Source organism: Chaetodon trifascialis, chromosome 13, assembly GCF_039877785.1.
Source record: "Chaetodon trifascialis isolate fChaTrf1 chromosome 13, fChaTrf1.hap1, whole genome shotgun sequence".
Lineage (NCBI taxonomy): Eukaryota > Metazoa > Chordata > Actinopteri > Chaetodontiformes > Chaetodontidae > Chaetodon > Chaetodon trifascialis.
In genome coordinates this window covers 27,500,893-27,516,483 of record NC_092068.1, presented here as the reverse complement: position 1 = coordinate 27,516,483, position 15,591 = coordinate 27,500,893, and the positions used below count along the sequence as shown (strand labels likewise).

At 49.3% G+C, this 15,591-nt stretch overlaps 2 protein-coding genes across 4 annotated transcripts in view; both read right to left on the bottom strand.

Annotated features, from left to right (window-relative positions):
- Positions 1 to 189: 189 nt before the first annotated feature.
- Positions 190 to 7,859, bottom strand: LOC139341561 (uncharacterized). The gene is made up of 8 exons (XM_070978120.1): positions 7,688 to 7,859; positions 7,066 to 7,124; positions 4,594 to 4,638; positions 2,595 to 2,682; positions 2,126 to 2,221; positions 1,191 to 1,251; positions 533 to 657; positions 190 to 293 (listed from the first exon to the last, which is right to left on the bottom strand). Exons 1-8 carry the CDS (start codon positions 7,857 to 7,859, stop codon positions 259 to 261), a joined length of 681 nt encoding a protein of 226 aa, XP_070834221.1. The 3' UTR covers positions 190 to 258.
- The window catches only part of itsn1 (intersectin 1 (SH3 domain protein)), a 41,326-nt gene continuing 31,481 nt past the window's right edge, over positions 5,747 to 15,591 (bottom strand). For all 3 annotated transcript variants that reach the window (XM_070977321.1, XM_070977318.1, XM_070977319.1), the window contains 12 exons: positions 15,430 to 15,511; positions 15,141 to 15,239; positions 14,960 to 15,043; positions 11,701 to 11,784; positions 11,408 to 11,539; positions 11,247 to 11,327; positions 11,026 to 11,147; positions 10,699 to 10,781; positions 10,520 to 10,603; positions 10,306 to 10,370; positions 9,834 to 9,942; positions 5,747 to 9,751 (listed from right to left, as the gene is read on the bottom strand). In XM_070977321.1, the coding sequence (XP_070833422.1) occupies positions 9,603 to 9,751; positions 9,834 to 9,942; positions 10,306 to 10,370; positions 10,520 to 10,603; positions 10,699 to 10,781; positions 11,026 to 11,147; positions 11,247 to 11,327; positions 11,408 to 11,539; positions 11,701 to 11,784; positions 14,960 to 15,043; positions 15,141 to 15,239; positions 15,430 to 15,511 (1,174 nt within the window). In that variant the 3' untranslated portion in view covers positions 5,747 to 9,602. The remainder of the gene's footprint in view (positions 9,752 to 9,833; positions 9,943 to 10,305; positions 10,371 to 10,519; positions 10,604 to 10,698; positions 10,782 to 11,025; positions 11,148 to 11,246; positions 11,328 to 11,407; positions 11,540 to 11,700; positions 11,785 to 14,959; positions 15,044 to 15,140; positions 15,240 to 15,429; positions 15,512 to 15,591) is intronic.

Sequence of the window (15,591 nt, the reverse complement as noted above, 5' to 3'; positions counted from 1 at the left end):
CTGTTCATTCAGTGTGTGACAGAAGCTCTGCTTTAATCAGATAAATGAGTCGATATCATTATTGATCACAGTTCAAACAGCCAGAACACATTTCCCTTAATTTAATGGAGGATCTCCCAAACATAGTTCACATGCAGCTTCTTCTCTCCCTCTCGCTGTTCTCTCATGTTGTAAATGAGGAGGTGGAGGAGGAGGAGGTCGGGGGATGGGGCTGAGGACAAGAGGCGAAGGAGGGCCTCAGAGAGCCGGAGGCTGCCATCATGGATCACGGGAGTCCTGGTCCCCTTTGGGCTCTGAAGAGAGATCACTGGTCTGTCAGCGTACAGAGTTCAGCGAGTACCTGTCAGTTTATTTGCCGTACAACACAGATAAAACGTGTTCAGAGGTCAAAGTACAGTTAAAAACCATCATCTCCACATGTGATGATGCTATGAGCCAATGAACACGGCAGACAGAGCAGTGTGTCTCTGTGATGTCCTCAAACATTTTCATGATCTTCTCCCTCCTGAAAAAACAAGGTGTCCTCTCTCACCGCTGAGGGTGAACTCAGGGAAGCTGCTCAGGTCTCCTCCTCCATGAAGCCTCTGGAGCTTCTCCATCTCCTCAGACAGGTGCTTTTGGTAATCTGGCTCTGCCTCCATCAGTCCTTCATTCAACCTGAGGGAGGAAGAGGAGACAGAGGATGGAGGACGTCCCATCTACATTTCACCTCAGCATCACAGTTCCCACCGTGAACTCTGAGTTTGTCCTGTGTGGCTGGCATCAGGCAGCTGGAGCACACCTGTGCCTCACCTGTGGACAGACTTTTCTAAAAGCAGGACATCTCTTGAGACTCATTGCCTCTGTTAGAGGACAGACATTTAGCACAACAAGACAGAACCTGAAACACGTCAGAACAACATGTTTGCTTATTTCACATCACACATTGTCACATTGTTTCACATCACATTTCACATGAAGCACTTTTTATTCTAAAACAACAGCTCAAGGTTAATAACTTTTATTGATTCGTACCTTGAAAGCAAAGCCTACTCATTCATAAATGACTCAAGGTCCTTCAAAATAGTCCAACATTTTGGGAAATTCACTTTCTCTTGCAGAGCAGCAGGACAGAGGACTGACACAACTGTCCTTTGTCTGTCTGTGAGACCTCCTGAAGGAGTGTCCTCACTGACTTTTTGTCTCCTTACCTGCGCATGTTGTTGTATTCTCTAATCTTCTCCAGGAAGAGTCTCTGCACCAGATCTAAATCTGAAAAACACACGAACACAAGACGATTAAAGAACAAAGAAGCAAGAAACAAGCCTGTGGTTACCTGTGGTTAAGTGGGGTTACCTGAGGTTACCTGTGTTTACCTGTGGTTAAGTGGGGTTACCTGAGGTTACCTGTGGTTATGAGAGGTGACATGAGGTTACCTGTGGTTACCTGTGGTTAAGTCAGGGTACCTGAGGTTACCTGTGGTTAAGTGGGGTTACCTGAGGTTACCTGTGGTTATGAGAGGTGACATGAGGTTACCTGTGGTTACCTGTGGTTAAGTCAGGGTACCTGAGGTTACCTGTGGTTATGAGAGGTGACCTGAGGTTACCTGTGTTTACCTGTGGTTAGGTGAGGTTACCTGTGGTTATGAGAGGTTACCTGTGTTTACCTGTGTTTACCTGTAGTTAAGTGGGGTTACCTGTGGTTAAGTGAGGTTACCTGTGTTTATCTGAGGTTACCTGTGTTCACCTGTGGTTAAGTCAGGGTACCTGAGGTTACCTGTGATTATGAGAGGTTACCCGAGGTTACCTGTGTTTACCTGTGCTTAAGTGAGGTTATCTGAGGTTACCTGTGGTTAAGTGAGGTTACCTGAGGTTACCTGTGATTACCTGTGTTAACCTGTGGTTACCTGTGTTAACCTGTGGTTACCTGTGTTTACCTGAGGTTACCTGTGGTTACCTGAGGTTACCTGTGTTTACCTGAGGTTACCTGTGGTTACCTGAGGTTACCTGTGTTGCTGTTCAAACCTCTGAATTTAGATTTTACACAAAAAAATTATCCAAAAAAATCCAAATCCAGCTTTTCTTCAGCTGCTGTGCTGACAGAAAAGACAAGATGTGGAGGCCTGAGATGGCCTGAATGTGCTGACCTTGACCAGCAGGTGGCGCCGTGTCCGGCCTGCTCAGGGAGGAGATCTGCTCCAGCAGTTCAGCGACATCGATGGCAGGCTGAGTCTTGGCTCTCTCTGTCAGTCACAGGAAACAGACGGAGAATAAAGGCACTGAAATCAGTCTGAGAACATCTTTTCAGCGCAGCTGAGGAGGAAACACTTGAAGGATTCTTACTGGACCGTTCACATGTTCCACTCCCTGATGGTCACTCATCCAAAAACAGTTTGGCAGCTGATTTTTCATGAAATTGTGTATATCTCAATATATACTGCAATACAAATGACATTCAGAGTATCCTGATAGAGGATTTCTTTGTTTCCTGTCACAGATCCAACATGGCAGTTAACACCCCACAGAGACAGACAGAGACAGACAGACAGACAGACAGACAGACAGACAGACAGACAGACAGACAGACAGACAGACAGAGACGCCCGTTTGTCTCACTGATAGCAGATCTGTGAGGTTGTTTCCTGTCAGGTGGTTTGGAGCTGAACACTGCAGCCTGTGGCCTCCAGAGGTCTCTGTGAATACACTGAACACACACACACACACACACACACACACACACACACACACACACACACACACACACACACACACACAGTCAGAAGTACTGGTCCTCCTGTCCTGACAGACTGGTTTGTGTTTGAAAAGCTAAATTAAGAGTTTCTGAGAAACATTCATTTTTTTCCAGCTAAAGAGTTTGAGAGTTAACTTCCAATGATGGCACAGTATCGTCACATATTCACAGTATAAGTACTTCATTCCTGCTTGTATGTAAAGGTAAAAATCTAATGAACAGCAATGCAAATACTCAGAGTACTGAAGAAGTATTCAGATCTTTTACTGGAGTAAAAGCAGCAATACCACAGTGTACAAATACTCTGTTACAAGGCATGCAGTCAACATTTTACTTCAATACAAATACAAAAGTACTAGCAGAATATACCCTTGAAGTACCAAAAGTCCTGGTTGTGCAGAATAATGTATATTACAAGACTTTTTCCCAGTGAGGATTAATAAAGTCTTATCACTTCTCTGTTGAATGACTTTATTTTCTGCTGTGTAGCAGCACAATAACACGTCCTCACATTCTGTAGTAATTATCTGAATCTGTAAAGTAACGAACAAGTAAAAAGTACTCTGAAATATAGTGAAGCACAAAACTTAATGACTCAAGTACAAGTACTTCAAAACGGTTCTTCAGTAACATCACAGCACTTGAGTAAATGTACTTAGTTTCCATCATGAGGTCTGTAATGGCAATTTCAGTTCCTTGTACTTAATTTACTTGAGACACCCCACCTCCCATGTCCTCACCAGGATATCAGGTCCTTTTGTGCTTTAAATTGTGATGTCTAGACCTCTTAAAACCAACATACAAAATCCTGAGGGATTCCTCCGGTGTGAGCCACCCTAGGGTGTCGGCTCCGATACCTCCAGCAGACCCAAAAGATGTGTATTCACACTTGGGGTAGGGGAGGTGCTCCTAAGGTATAAATGTTTAGCTCTCCCCATGCTCAGGGTCTTTCTTCATTCTACCGCTCGTGTGATGATTGACCTTTTCTCTGCAAAGAAAATAAAACCTTGTCGGCTGGCAGAAGTCTCTATTTCATTCTTCACCAGCAGCAGAGAATTTCCACAACAGGTCCAAGTAAACTTTAGACAGAATCATGGACTCACTCTGAATCCTCCTCTGATCGAAGCAGCAGCCATGTTTGATCCGATCACAGATCAATAATCAAAGGGTTTGTCCTCAAGCTTCTCTGTGTCCTTTACTCACTGAGCAAAATCCAACAACTGTCTGTCTGTCTGTCTGTCTGTCTGTCTGTCTGTCTGTCTGTCTGTCTGTCTGTCCGCCTGTCCGCCTGTCTGTCTGTCTGTCCTGTGTCTTCTTCTATCATCACAGTGACAGAGAGCCTCCACCTGAAGCCTCCACCTGAAGCCTCCACCTGAAGCCTCCACCTGAAGCCTCGCAACGCTGGTGTCAAGACAAATAGAAGAACGTGTTTCCGGTCGGCACTATCAAAATAAAAGCCTGAACGGGAAAACAAGTCTTTTGGTGCCCGGCCATGTTTCTCAGCTACACTGATGGAAAGTAATTAAGTGCATTTACAATAGTGCAATTTTGAGGTACTTGTACTTTACTTCAGTATTTCGACTTTACTTCAATATTATACTGATACTACTGTCATTTATTTGATAACTTTACCTTTTTGCAGGTTCAGATGAAAAAGACAAAACATGATCAACAGTAAATTATGATGTATTAATATAGATTTAGACTTTATTGATCCTTTGGGAGATATCAGCAGTATATAAAGTACATGAGCAACAACAACTATGACTTTAATGCAAATATGACTCCATGAATGACATGATTTGAGAGCGACACTGAATTTATGTTATCAATTAATTTGAGAGATAGAACTATATAGTCTACCTGAACACCAAGGTTCCTAAAAACCAGCTGGTCATGATAACAATCCTTATTACACCTCAGTTATAGAATACATCAGCAGTGGTGGAAGAAGTATTCAAACCATTTGCTTCAAGTTAAATGTAAAAATGTAAAACGTGCTTAGTGATAAACGTTATTTGCAGGTCAAAGTGCTTTAACTCACTGAAACCATCAAAAGTAAAATGCCTCGTGGTGCAGAGCAGCTACTGTCGACAGTGTACTGGTACGCTGTTGGTCAAGATGGAGCCTGTTGAGCTACTTCTAACAATGAATCACATTTTATAGACTCATCAGACGTTTCGAATGAAAAATAAAAACCCGAAAAGTAACTACAGATCTTAATAAATGAAATGAAAAGTACAAGACTTCTAGAAGTAGACGTGTAAAGTAGAATGAAATGGAAGCAGTCAAGTGAAGTACTTCAAAATGTTTCTGAAGTACAATGCACGTGCGAATGCACTGTAACTTTCCACCTGTCAGGTCAGTCAGTGAACGAACACCAGTGCAGATGCTTTTATTTTGAAAGAAACATTGGTTGAATTCCGGCTTTAGCTTGGCTAAATATGTCTGTCTTGAAGCAGCTTTTTCCAAATAAGAGTCAACGCCCCCTTTGGCGACACGTGCCAGCCAATCACAGAGCGGGAGCAGGTCCGTATCCCTGCGGACATGAAATAGAGTCAGAGAAGAAGAAGGACGTAAATACACAGAAGTGCTGTAAACCTGCTGAGGAGGAGTGAGTAATTCACCTGTTACCTGGCTGAAATAATGAATTAATGAGACATTTTCAGCATGTGAAAATCAATCATCGTCTTTAAAACCTTCCAGAACATGTTGAAAAGAAACTTCTCCTCTTTGTGTTTAATGCTCAGTTTTCTTTGATGTTGACAATATACTGTTTTTTAGGCAGAGATCATAAATTGAAAAATAATTAATCAATTAAAAAACCCAATATATCTTCAATGTAATGATTGGATTTCCTTTGACACTCCGCCTCTGCATGAAGCCAAACGATGAAAAGCTTCAGAGCGTCGGGACGCCTGTTGGTGTGGACCTAACCCTAACCTGCCCACTGATGTGTGAGTGTGGACACGTCCTCAAATGATTTTCCAGAGACAAAGAGGACGGACAGCTGCAGTCTTGGTCCAACTGAAGTTTATTCTGAACATTGAAAGACAACATGTTACATCATCATGTTCTACAGTGAAAATCCACAGCAGGCCTCATCGCCCCGTCGCTCATATATTAACTCTCAGATAGCAGTAGTAGTATTATAGTAGTATTATACACAACCTGGACGAGGGCTGGGGGGGCCGGGGACGTTACGGGGATGTAAGACAAATTCGTCATCGTTCGTTATCATCATCATCAGCGTCAGTCTGGGGAACGCAAACATTCCTTCACACCTTCCTCCACCGTCAAGCTGCTGTAACTGGCTGAGCCTCGCTGGCTTCTGATTGGACAGTGGCTGGTCACTCAGGTAACTATTGGTTGTGTCTGTGGTAATTCAGGAACCGTGGCATTAAATTAAAATGACTAACTACATGTACTAACTGGCCGAGTGGCTAGCTAACTATCTACAACTCTGCTGAGCTAACGAACAGTCCAGCTGGCTAACGCAGCGGCCATTTTGAATACTCAGGCTGGGAAGACAGTGAATGCTGCCTTCAAACTCCTGAGTTTGTTTTTGACAAAGGAAGTCAAAGTAACCTTCAAAAATTAAAATGGAATTAATTAAGATTGTGAGCATAAACTGAAAAGAAAAAGTATTGCCAGCTTTGATTTAGCTCCGCCTCATGAACGAGCTAACAGAACGGCGCGTGTGCAGCTATCAAAGACATACTGACGCATCTTCTTTAAAGAAACTACGTGAAATAAACTTAAAGGAAACTGAAGGAGGAACTAGCTTACATTTAAAAACACATTTTTGGACCAGCCCAGCAGGCTATAGCTAACTAGCTAGCCAATTTTCTTGCTAACTGTTAGTTCTGAGCATTTAGCTAATAAATGTCTAGGTAGGCTAAAATGGTAAGTGTTCATCTTAAGGTTGAAGGGATGAAGCAAAAAGTCCCTGTGTTGGACAGGACTGACGATGATCCCACAAACAGACCAAAAGCAGCGACTGATCCTGTAACAGATCCAGTGTTGATTAATCCACCACTGAAAACAGAGAAATGAAATATTTGAGACATTTTTAGCTCTTTAGTGGGAACCAATACAGGTTTAATAAGTGATAATAACTGATGGAATTGAATTAAAAATAAAGAGTAAACTAGTCTCAAACTTTCAGTGTTTGTTTTTATCCAGTTTCCTGCTTTGACTATTCAAAATGGCCGCTGTCCCATCAGACGGGTCTCTGTTTTAAAGGCGCTGGGGTGGAGTTACATTATGGTCTGTACGGAGCGTCCTCAGGGATACAGTGTGGACATGATCTGAAATAAAACAGGCCTGTAGTACCTCCAGACTCTGGACCCCCGACTCGTTGAGGGTTTTCCTGCCCTGCGTCGTGACGTTCACTGTGGCAGCGTCAGAAGCACAGAGGTGAGATATGTGACAGAAATCAGATGAACTATGACCTCGTGTCCACCCAACATCAAAAATAAGAAAAATGAAGACATTCTTCTCGACAGTAGCTCCAGTTTAATCACCTGTCTCAGCCATATTATTCTCAGTATCATAATTAACACGTGAAGGGAACGACTTGGCGTGTCTCTCATTTATTTACACTGGACACTTGTCATATTTCGGGGTAAACTCCTTCTGTATGTTCAGCTTAATTTCTCATGAACCTGAACATGTTCAGCACTTTCTAAGGGGACGAGGTCAGAGGTCAGAGGTCAGAGCTGAGTGAAGGTCACAACAACCGAGATAAGAAAAGAAAACGTACACTGAGCCGCACCTTTAATTAGCCTGTCCACCATGAGACACACAAACACACACGAACACACACGCACGCACGCACGCGCGCACACACACACACACGCACGCGCGCACACACACACACACGCGCGCGCGCACACACACACACACACACACTCAGGGGCTGTTGGGACTAAGAAGGGGGGCTGGGGTGTCTCACTGGAGTGTCTGTGAAAGTGTCTGATGAAGCAGAGGAAGAGGAGGAGGACACAGCAGGGACCCGGCTGATCTCCAGGAGGACTGGACTGAACCGGACTGGACTTAACACCAAACCAGGACCAGACGAAGAGGGACAGAAGTAGGCCGGACTGGTACAGAGACTGGATCTTCATGCTTGGTTTCGTTCAGGCTGAGCGAGCTGCCTGATAAAAGGTCATAAAAGATCAGCACAGATCTGCTGTCCAAGACCAGAGACGATCCTGATGCACTTCAGATGTTTCTGCTCTGGAATAAACATTTACACAGTTTCAGAGAGAGTTCCGCAGGATCAGCAGGATCAGCAGGGTCAGCACGGTCTGTAGGGTCTGCAGCGTCTGCAGGATCAGCAGGACCAGCAGGGTCTACAGGATCAGCAGGGTCTGCAGGATCAGCAGGATCAGCAGGACCAGCAGGGTCTGCAGGATCAGCAGGATCACCAGGATCAGCAGGGTCTGCAGGATCAGCAGGACCAGCAGGGTCTGCAGGATCAACAGGGTCTGCAGGGTCTGCAGGATCAGCAGGGTCTGTAGGGTCTGCAGGGTCTGCAGGATCAGCAGGATCAGCAGGATCAGCAGGATCAGCAGGGTCTGCAGGGTCTGCAGGATCAGCAGGATCAGCAGGACCAGCAGGGTCTGCAGGATCAGCAGGATCAGCAGGACCGGCAGGGTCTGCAGGATCAGCAGCGTCTGCAGGATCAGCAGGACCAGCAGGGTCTGCAGGATCAGCAGGGTCTGTAGGGTCTGCAGCGTCTGCAGGATCAGCAGGACCAGCAGGACCAGCAGGGTCTGGAGGGTCAGCAGTGTCTGCAGGATCTGCAGGACCAGCAGGGTCTGCAGGGTCTGCAGTGTCTGCAGGATCAGCAGGACCAGCAGGACCAGCAGGGTCTGCAGGATCAGCAGGGTCTGTAGGGTCTGCAGCGTCTGCAGGATCAGCAGGGCCAGCAGGGTCTGCAGGATCAGCAGGGTCTGCAGGATCAGCAGGACTAGCAGGACCGGCAGGACCAGCAGGGTCTACAGGGTCTGCAGGATCAGCAGGGTCTCCAGGATCAGCATGGTCTGTAGGGTCTGCAGGGTCTGCAGGATCAGCAGGATCAGCAGGGTCTGCAGGATCAGCAGGATCAGCAGGATCAGCAGGATCAGCAGGATCAGCAGGGTCTGTAGGGTCTGCAGGATCAGCAGGACCAGCAGGGTCTGCAGGATCAGCAGGGTCTGCAGCGTCTGCAGGATCAGCAGGACCAGCAGGGTCTAGAGGGTCAGCAGTGTCTGCAGGATCAGCAGGGTCTGCAGCATCTGCAGGATCAGCAGGGTCTGCAGGGTCTGCAGGGTCTGCAGGATCAGCAGGACCAGCAGGACCGGCAGGATCAGCAGGACCAGCATGGTCTACCAGGTCTGCAGGGTCTGCAGGATCAGCAGGATCTTTTTACTTTTCACTGCATGTAACAGGGTGGAGGTTTGTGACAGCGCCCCCTGCTGTCTGCGTTTGCACTGCAGCGTTGTTGTGTTGACGTGTACGTTAATAATACTTCTACTCTTCACCAATGAGGCACAATAAGACTAAAACGATATCGGCTTACAGCTCAGACACTTTATGTTCTTTAGCAGTTTTTTTAGCTCAGTTGATTAGCATGTGGTGCTAATGACGCAGGTTCAATCCCCATACAGGCCATCATCCTGTGGGGATTAATAAAATCTTATCTTAAATGTTCTGTTCAACACAAACAGCCTGGAAGCATCAGGAACGTGAACCAGACCAAACCAAGAGAATCCAGACCAACTGAGTCTCCCAGTCCGGCCTAATCCAGCCCAACTGTCAGGTCCAAATCAGCTCTCCTGGGTCCTTTTCAGTCAAGTCTGGTCCAGTCGGGTCCGGTCCAGGTTTCACGGCTCTTCAAACAGTTGGAGGTCCAGCCTGACCACGATCTCTCCTGTGGGAACCTCGTGGAGCAGCAACCGCTTCGTGATTGGTCCTTTGGAGCCTTGGTCCTTCTTTATTTCAGCCAACCGGATCTCCGTCCGGCCCAGGAAGTCTGTGGAGGACAGAGAGAGACGGAAAGGTAAAGCAAAGGCATTCGTCCCGACAGGTGATGTGAGAGGAAACCTGGGACTGACCGTCAGGTGAGAACTGGTCTCGTTCAAACACCGTGACGCAGAGGACGTCCTGCTCCAGGTCCTTTATAAAAAACTGACAGTTGGAGTTCCACTTCGGATTCAGTGTGTCCTTAACGGAGAGACGAGAGACAAACATCGGAGCACATCAAACTTCATTCTAACAAATCATGAGACACTATCAGCCAATAGAAGCTCATTTCATCAGTGGACTGGACAGACGACAGACAGACAGAAGATAATCGTCTGTCCTCGTTTGAGACCGTCTTTGACATGACTTCTGTCTTCCCTAAATAAAAAGTACAATTCATGATGAGAGCGACGGCAAACTTCTGAACGTTGGTGGAAGCAGCAGTTTTGACTGAAACCACGGAGGCGTTTGTCCTCCCGTCAGACGGAGGAGGGACGGTTATCGACGTCCAATCGGTGACGTGACACAGCTCGTTAAACGGGGACGAGGTGAGCACAGGCGTACCTGTAATGTTTTGGTGATATGGCACTGTGAACCCATGGTGACCTCACAGTATGGGTTACTTTTTCCTGGAAACACACAGAACAGACACTCATCAACACACACACACTGAGAGCTCAATGGAAACAGGCTGTTAGCGCTGTTAGCATCGTTAGCAGCGTCTGAACGAGCCAGCAAACGAGGCTTTACGGAGAGACGCTAACAGAGACATCCGTACCGTGAGAGCGGCAGGGTTTGAGCTCGATGCCCTCCACGATGTTGACCATCAGCCTGCCGATGCCCGTGGCCCTCTGAGAGCGGACTGACACACAGAGAGCAGAGACACGAGCCGTGAGAGCCAAAACAGGAAGTGTGATGGTCGACGGCCACTTTGACTGTTTGAGCGCAAACACGTACCCAGATACGCCTTCTCCCTCTTCTTCTTCTCTGTCTCTATGAAGAGCTCTGACGCTGCTTTGATCTTCTGAACCCACGCCGTCCTGCAGGAACACACACACACACACACACACACACACACACACACACACACACACACACACACACACACACACACACACACACACACACAGGATTTCCACAGTGTGGTATGAGTACTTTTACCTGCAGCATGTGAAGGATCTGAACCTTTGCTCCACCACCTCACGGACTGTCCAGGTGTGTGTGTGTGTGTGTGTGTGTGTGTGTGTGTGTGTGTGTGTGTGTGTGTGTGTGTGTGTGCGTCACCTTTCGTTGATGCTCTCAGCTCTCAGTGTGTAAACTCGGTCAATGTGTGAGATGTGGAACAGCGGTTCGTCTCCCGACGGGTCCGTTGGCAGCTTCACCAGCACCTCGTTGAGGAAGATTGGCTGCAGGAGACACAGAGCTCACTTAGTATTGGAGCATGTGTGTGAGCGCACGCCTCACCTGTGTGAGCGCACGCCTCACCTGTGTGGGCGGCGTCTTACCGTCTTGTACATGCGGTACTGCAGGTGAGTTTTGGAGGAGAAGACTTTGTCCGAGCCCGACGAGCCCAGAGGTTTGGTCACCTGCGAGAGGGACAAAGACGGCTTCAGAGACAGGAAGCTCGGACCGTGCAGAGGACGCACCTGGAGGAGGGCAGGCTCACCTGTGTCAGCAGCAGGAAGTCGTTGAACAGGAAGCCGTACAGCTCCTTGCTGCTCTTGGCTTTGAACAGCTTCCCGCTGTGGAGGAACTTCCTGGGACCCAGACAGTTGGTGACGGAGTTGAACACCAGTTGCTGAAGGACGGAGAGAGTTTTAACGAAAGGACGATGGACTCATCTCCTGAGAAGTGACTCTGGTTTCTCATTGGACCCCGCAGCACGTTCAAAGCTCCTCGAGTGTGTGTGTGTGTGTGTGTGTGTGTGTGTGTGTGTGTGTGTGTGTGTGGTGTGGTTACCTCAGACAGGCCTTCACACTGGACGTGAGCCTGAATCCACTCCAGACGATCCGAGTTCTCCTTCTCCCGGACGCCCTCATTCACCTGAACACACACGCACGCACGCACGCACGCACGCACGCACACCATCAGTTGAATGTGATCTGATTTCTTTTTTTTTAACCTAATTTCTGGACATGAAGGACGACGAAGACTTTTACTGAGACATGGACAAAGACAAAAAATCTTTTTGACACCAAATTAAACTTGATGATATCAAAGAGTCGAGTCGTTGTCCAGGGTTTGGGTCATCGGGGCCCCCGCCCACGACTGCCACCCATATCACATAGCACCGGCCCCTTCTGATCCTTCCTGTGGGTGGTGGGCCTACGGGAAGGCGGGCCCACGTCGCTCCATCAGACTGTGCCCGGCCGGGTCCCGTGGGCAAAGACCCGGCCACCAGGCGCTCGCCTGCGAGCCCCATCCCCAGGCCTGACTCCAGGGTGGGGCCCAGGTGACGCCAATCCGGGCGACGTACGCTTCCTTGATTTTTTCTCTTTCATAAGGGGCTTTTGAACCACTCTTAGTCTGACCCGTCACCTAGAACCTGTTTGCCTTGGGAGACCCTACCAGGGGCATTAAGCCCTGGACAACATAGCCTCTAGGATCATTCGGGTGCTCAAACTCCTCCACCACGATAAGATGTCAGTTCAAGGAGGAGACTACAAAGTCAATGATCGACTTTGTAGTCGTATCATCTGACCTTCGGCGGTATGTCTAGGACACTCGGGTAAAGAGAGGGGCTGAGTTGTCAACTGATCACCACCTGGTGCTGAGTTGGATTTGCTGGCAAGGGAGGAAGCGGGACAGACTTGGCAGACCCAAACGTACCGTGAGGGTCTGTTGGAAACGTCTGGTGGAACCCACTGTCAGGGAGGTCTTCAACTCCCACCTCCGGGAGAGCTTCGACCAGATTCCGAGGGAGGTTGGAGACACTGAGTCCGAATGGACCATGTTCTCCACTTCCATTGCTGATGCAGCCGTCCGTAGCTGTGGCCGTGAAGTCGGTGGTGCCTGTCGTGGCAACCCCCGAACCCGGTGGTGGACACCGGAAGTAAGGGATGCCATCAAGCTGAAGAAGGAGTCCTATCGGGCCTGGCTGGCTCATAGGACTCCTGAGGCAGCTGACGGGTACCAGCAGGCCAAGCGCGCGGCAGCTCGGGCAGTTGTAGAAGCAAAAACTCGGGTCTGGGAGGAGTTCGGGGAGGCCATGGAGGAGGACTACCGGTTGGCCTCGAGGAAATTCTGGCAAACCATTCGGCGCCTCAGGAAGGGAAAGCAGCTTTCTGTCAACACTGTTTACAGTGGAGCTGGGGAGCTGTTGACCTCGACTGGGGATATTGTCGGGTGGTGGAAGGAATACTTCGAGGATCTCCTCAATCCCACTGTCATGTCTTCTGTAGAGGAAGCAGAGACTGGGGACTTGGAGGTTGATTCATCCATCACCGGGGCTGAAGTCACTGAGGTAGTTCACAAGCTCCTCGGTGGCAAAGCGCCGGGGGGTGGATGAGATCCGCCCTGAGTACCTCAAGTCTCTGGATGTTGTAGGTTTGTCTTGGTTGACAAGCCTCTGCAACATCGCGTGGCAGACGGGGACAGTGCCTCTGGACTGGCAGGGGTGGTGGTCCCTCTTTTTAAAAAGGGGGACCGGAGGGTGTTCCAACTATCGGGGGATCACACTCCTCAGCCTCCCTGGGAAAGTCTATTCCAGAGTACTGGAGAGGAGAATCCGGCCGATAGTCGAACCTCGGAATCAGGAGGAACAATGCGGTTTTCGTCCTGGCCGTGGAACACTGGACCAGCCCTATACCCTCCACAGGGTGCTTGAGGGTTCATGGGAGTTTGCCCAAACAGGTGCTTTGTGGTCTTGGAGAAGGCATTTGACCATGTCCCTCGCGTCATTCTGTGGGAGGTGCTCCGGGAGTATGGGGTTGGAGGCCCTCTACTGAGGGCTGTACAGTCCCTGTACAACCTGAGCAGGAGCTTGGTCCGCATTGCCAGCAGTAAGTCGGACCTGTTCCCGGTGCATGTTGGACTCCGGCAGGGCTGCCCTTTGTCACTGGTTCTGTTCATCATTTTTATGGACAGAATTTCTAGGCGCAGCCAGGGGCTGGAGGGGGTTCGGTTCGGGAGCCGCCAGATTTTGTCTCTGCTTTTTGCGAATGATGTTGTCTTGTTGGTTCCCTCGAGCCAGGACCTTCAGCATGCACTGGGGCGGTTCGCAGCCGAGTGTGAAGCAGCTGGGATGAGAGTCAGCACCTCCAAGTCCGAGGCCATGGTTCTCGACCGGAAAAAGGTGGCTTGCTCCCTTCAGGTTGGGGGAGAGTTCCTGCCTCAAGTGGAGGAGTTTAAGTATCTTGGGATCCTGTTCACGAGTGAGGGAAGGATGGAGCGTGAGTTTGACAGGCGGATCGGTGCAGCGGCTGCAGTAATGCGGTCGCTGTACCGGTCTGTCATGGTGAAGAAGGAACTGAGCCGAAAGGCGAAGCTCTCGATTTACCGGTCAATCTACGTTCCTACCCTCACCTATGGTCATGAACTTTGGGTCATGACCAAAAGAATGAGCTCCTGGATACAAGCGGCTGAAATGAGTTTCCTCCGCATGGTGGCAGGGCGCTCCCTTAGAGATAGGGTGAGGAGCTCTGTCACCCGGGAGGAGCTCAGAGTAGAGTCGCTGCTCCTCCACATCGAGAGGAGTCAGCTGAGGTGGCTCGGGCATCTCTATCGGATGCCCCCTGGACGTCTCCCCAGGGAGGTGTTCCAGGCATGTCCCACCGGGAGGAGGCCCCGGGGAAGACTCAGGACACGCTGGGGTGACTATGTCACTCGGCTGCCCTGGGAACGCCTCGGGATCCCCCCGGAAGAGCTGGGGGAAGTGTCCGGGGAGAGGGAAGTCTGGGCGTCCCTGCTCAGACTGCTCCCCCCGCGACCCGGCCCCGGATAAGTGGGAGAAAATGGATGGATGGATGGATGGATGGATGGATGGATGGATGGATGGATGGATGGATGGATATCAAAGAGTTGGACAAACGAGCAGCTGACGGCATTTCAGATGCGAGGACACGTTCGTTCAGTGTAACAGTGAACGAAGTAACGTCATCAAGAGCTGGAGGTGTGTGTGTGTGTGTGTGTGTGTGTGTGTGTGTGTGTGTGTGTGTGTGTGTGTGCGCATGTGCGTGTGTGGGTGCGTGCATGTCTGTATATGTGCGTGTGTGCTCACCTGTGAGCACAGCTCCTCGGCTTTCTCCAGAGCAGCTTTCAGGTGGTTGTGGTCTGGATGTGACTCTGGAGTATTTTCTAAGATCTGCAATCAGAAAGGAGACAGACGGAGACAGACAGAGACACGGTGAGCTGGTGTCCTCTGGGCCGGAGCGAGACTTGTGTGCGTGAGTCGTACGTACATTCTTGATGATGAGCGGGTAGCGGGTGACCCTCTGCATGGGTTTGAGCAGGAAGCTGGACAGAGGCATCCCCTTACAGCGGGGGTCCATGGCCAACCTCTGAGGGACAGACAAGGTCAGCAGGGAGGATGGAGGCCACGGGGACACTCTGTGTGTGTGTGTGTGTGTGTGTGTGTGTGTGTGTGTGTGTGTGTGTGTGTGTGTGTGTGTGTGTGTGTGTGTGTGTGTGTGTGTGTGTGTGTGTGTGTCTATGTATGTGCGTGCGTGCGTGCGTGTGTGCGTGTCACACCTTCAGGAAGTCTTTGATCTCCGGGTTGTCGTCAGTTTTCTGCTGAATCAGCGTGGCTCCGTTCAGCTGACACGAGCAGAATCTGATCCCAGAACAGGAAAACATTTGAGTTAAAAGGTTTGCAGAGAGAAATCCACCGACCAATCACAGACGGCGTGAAAA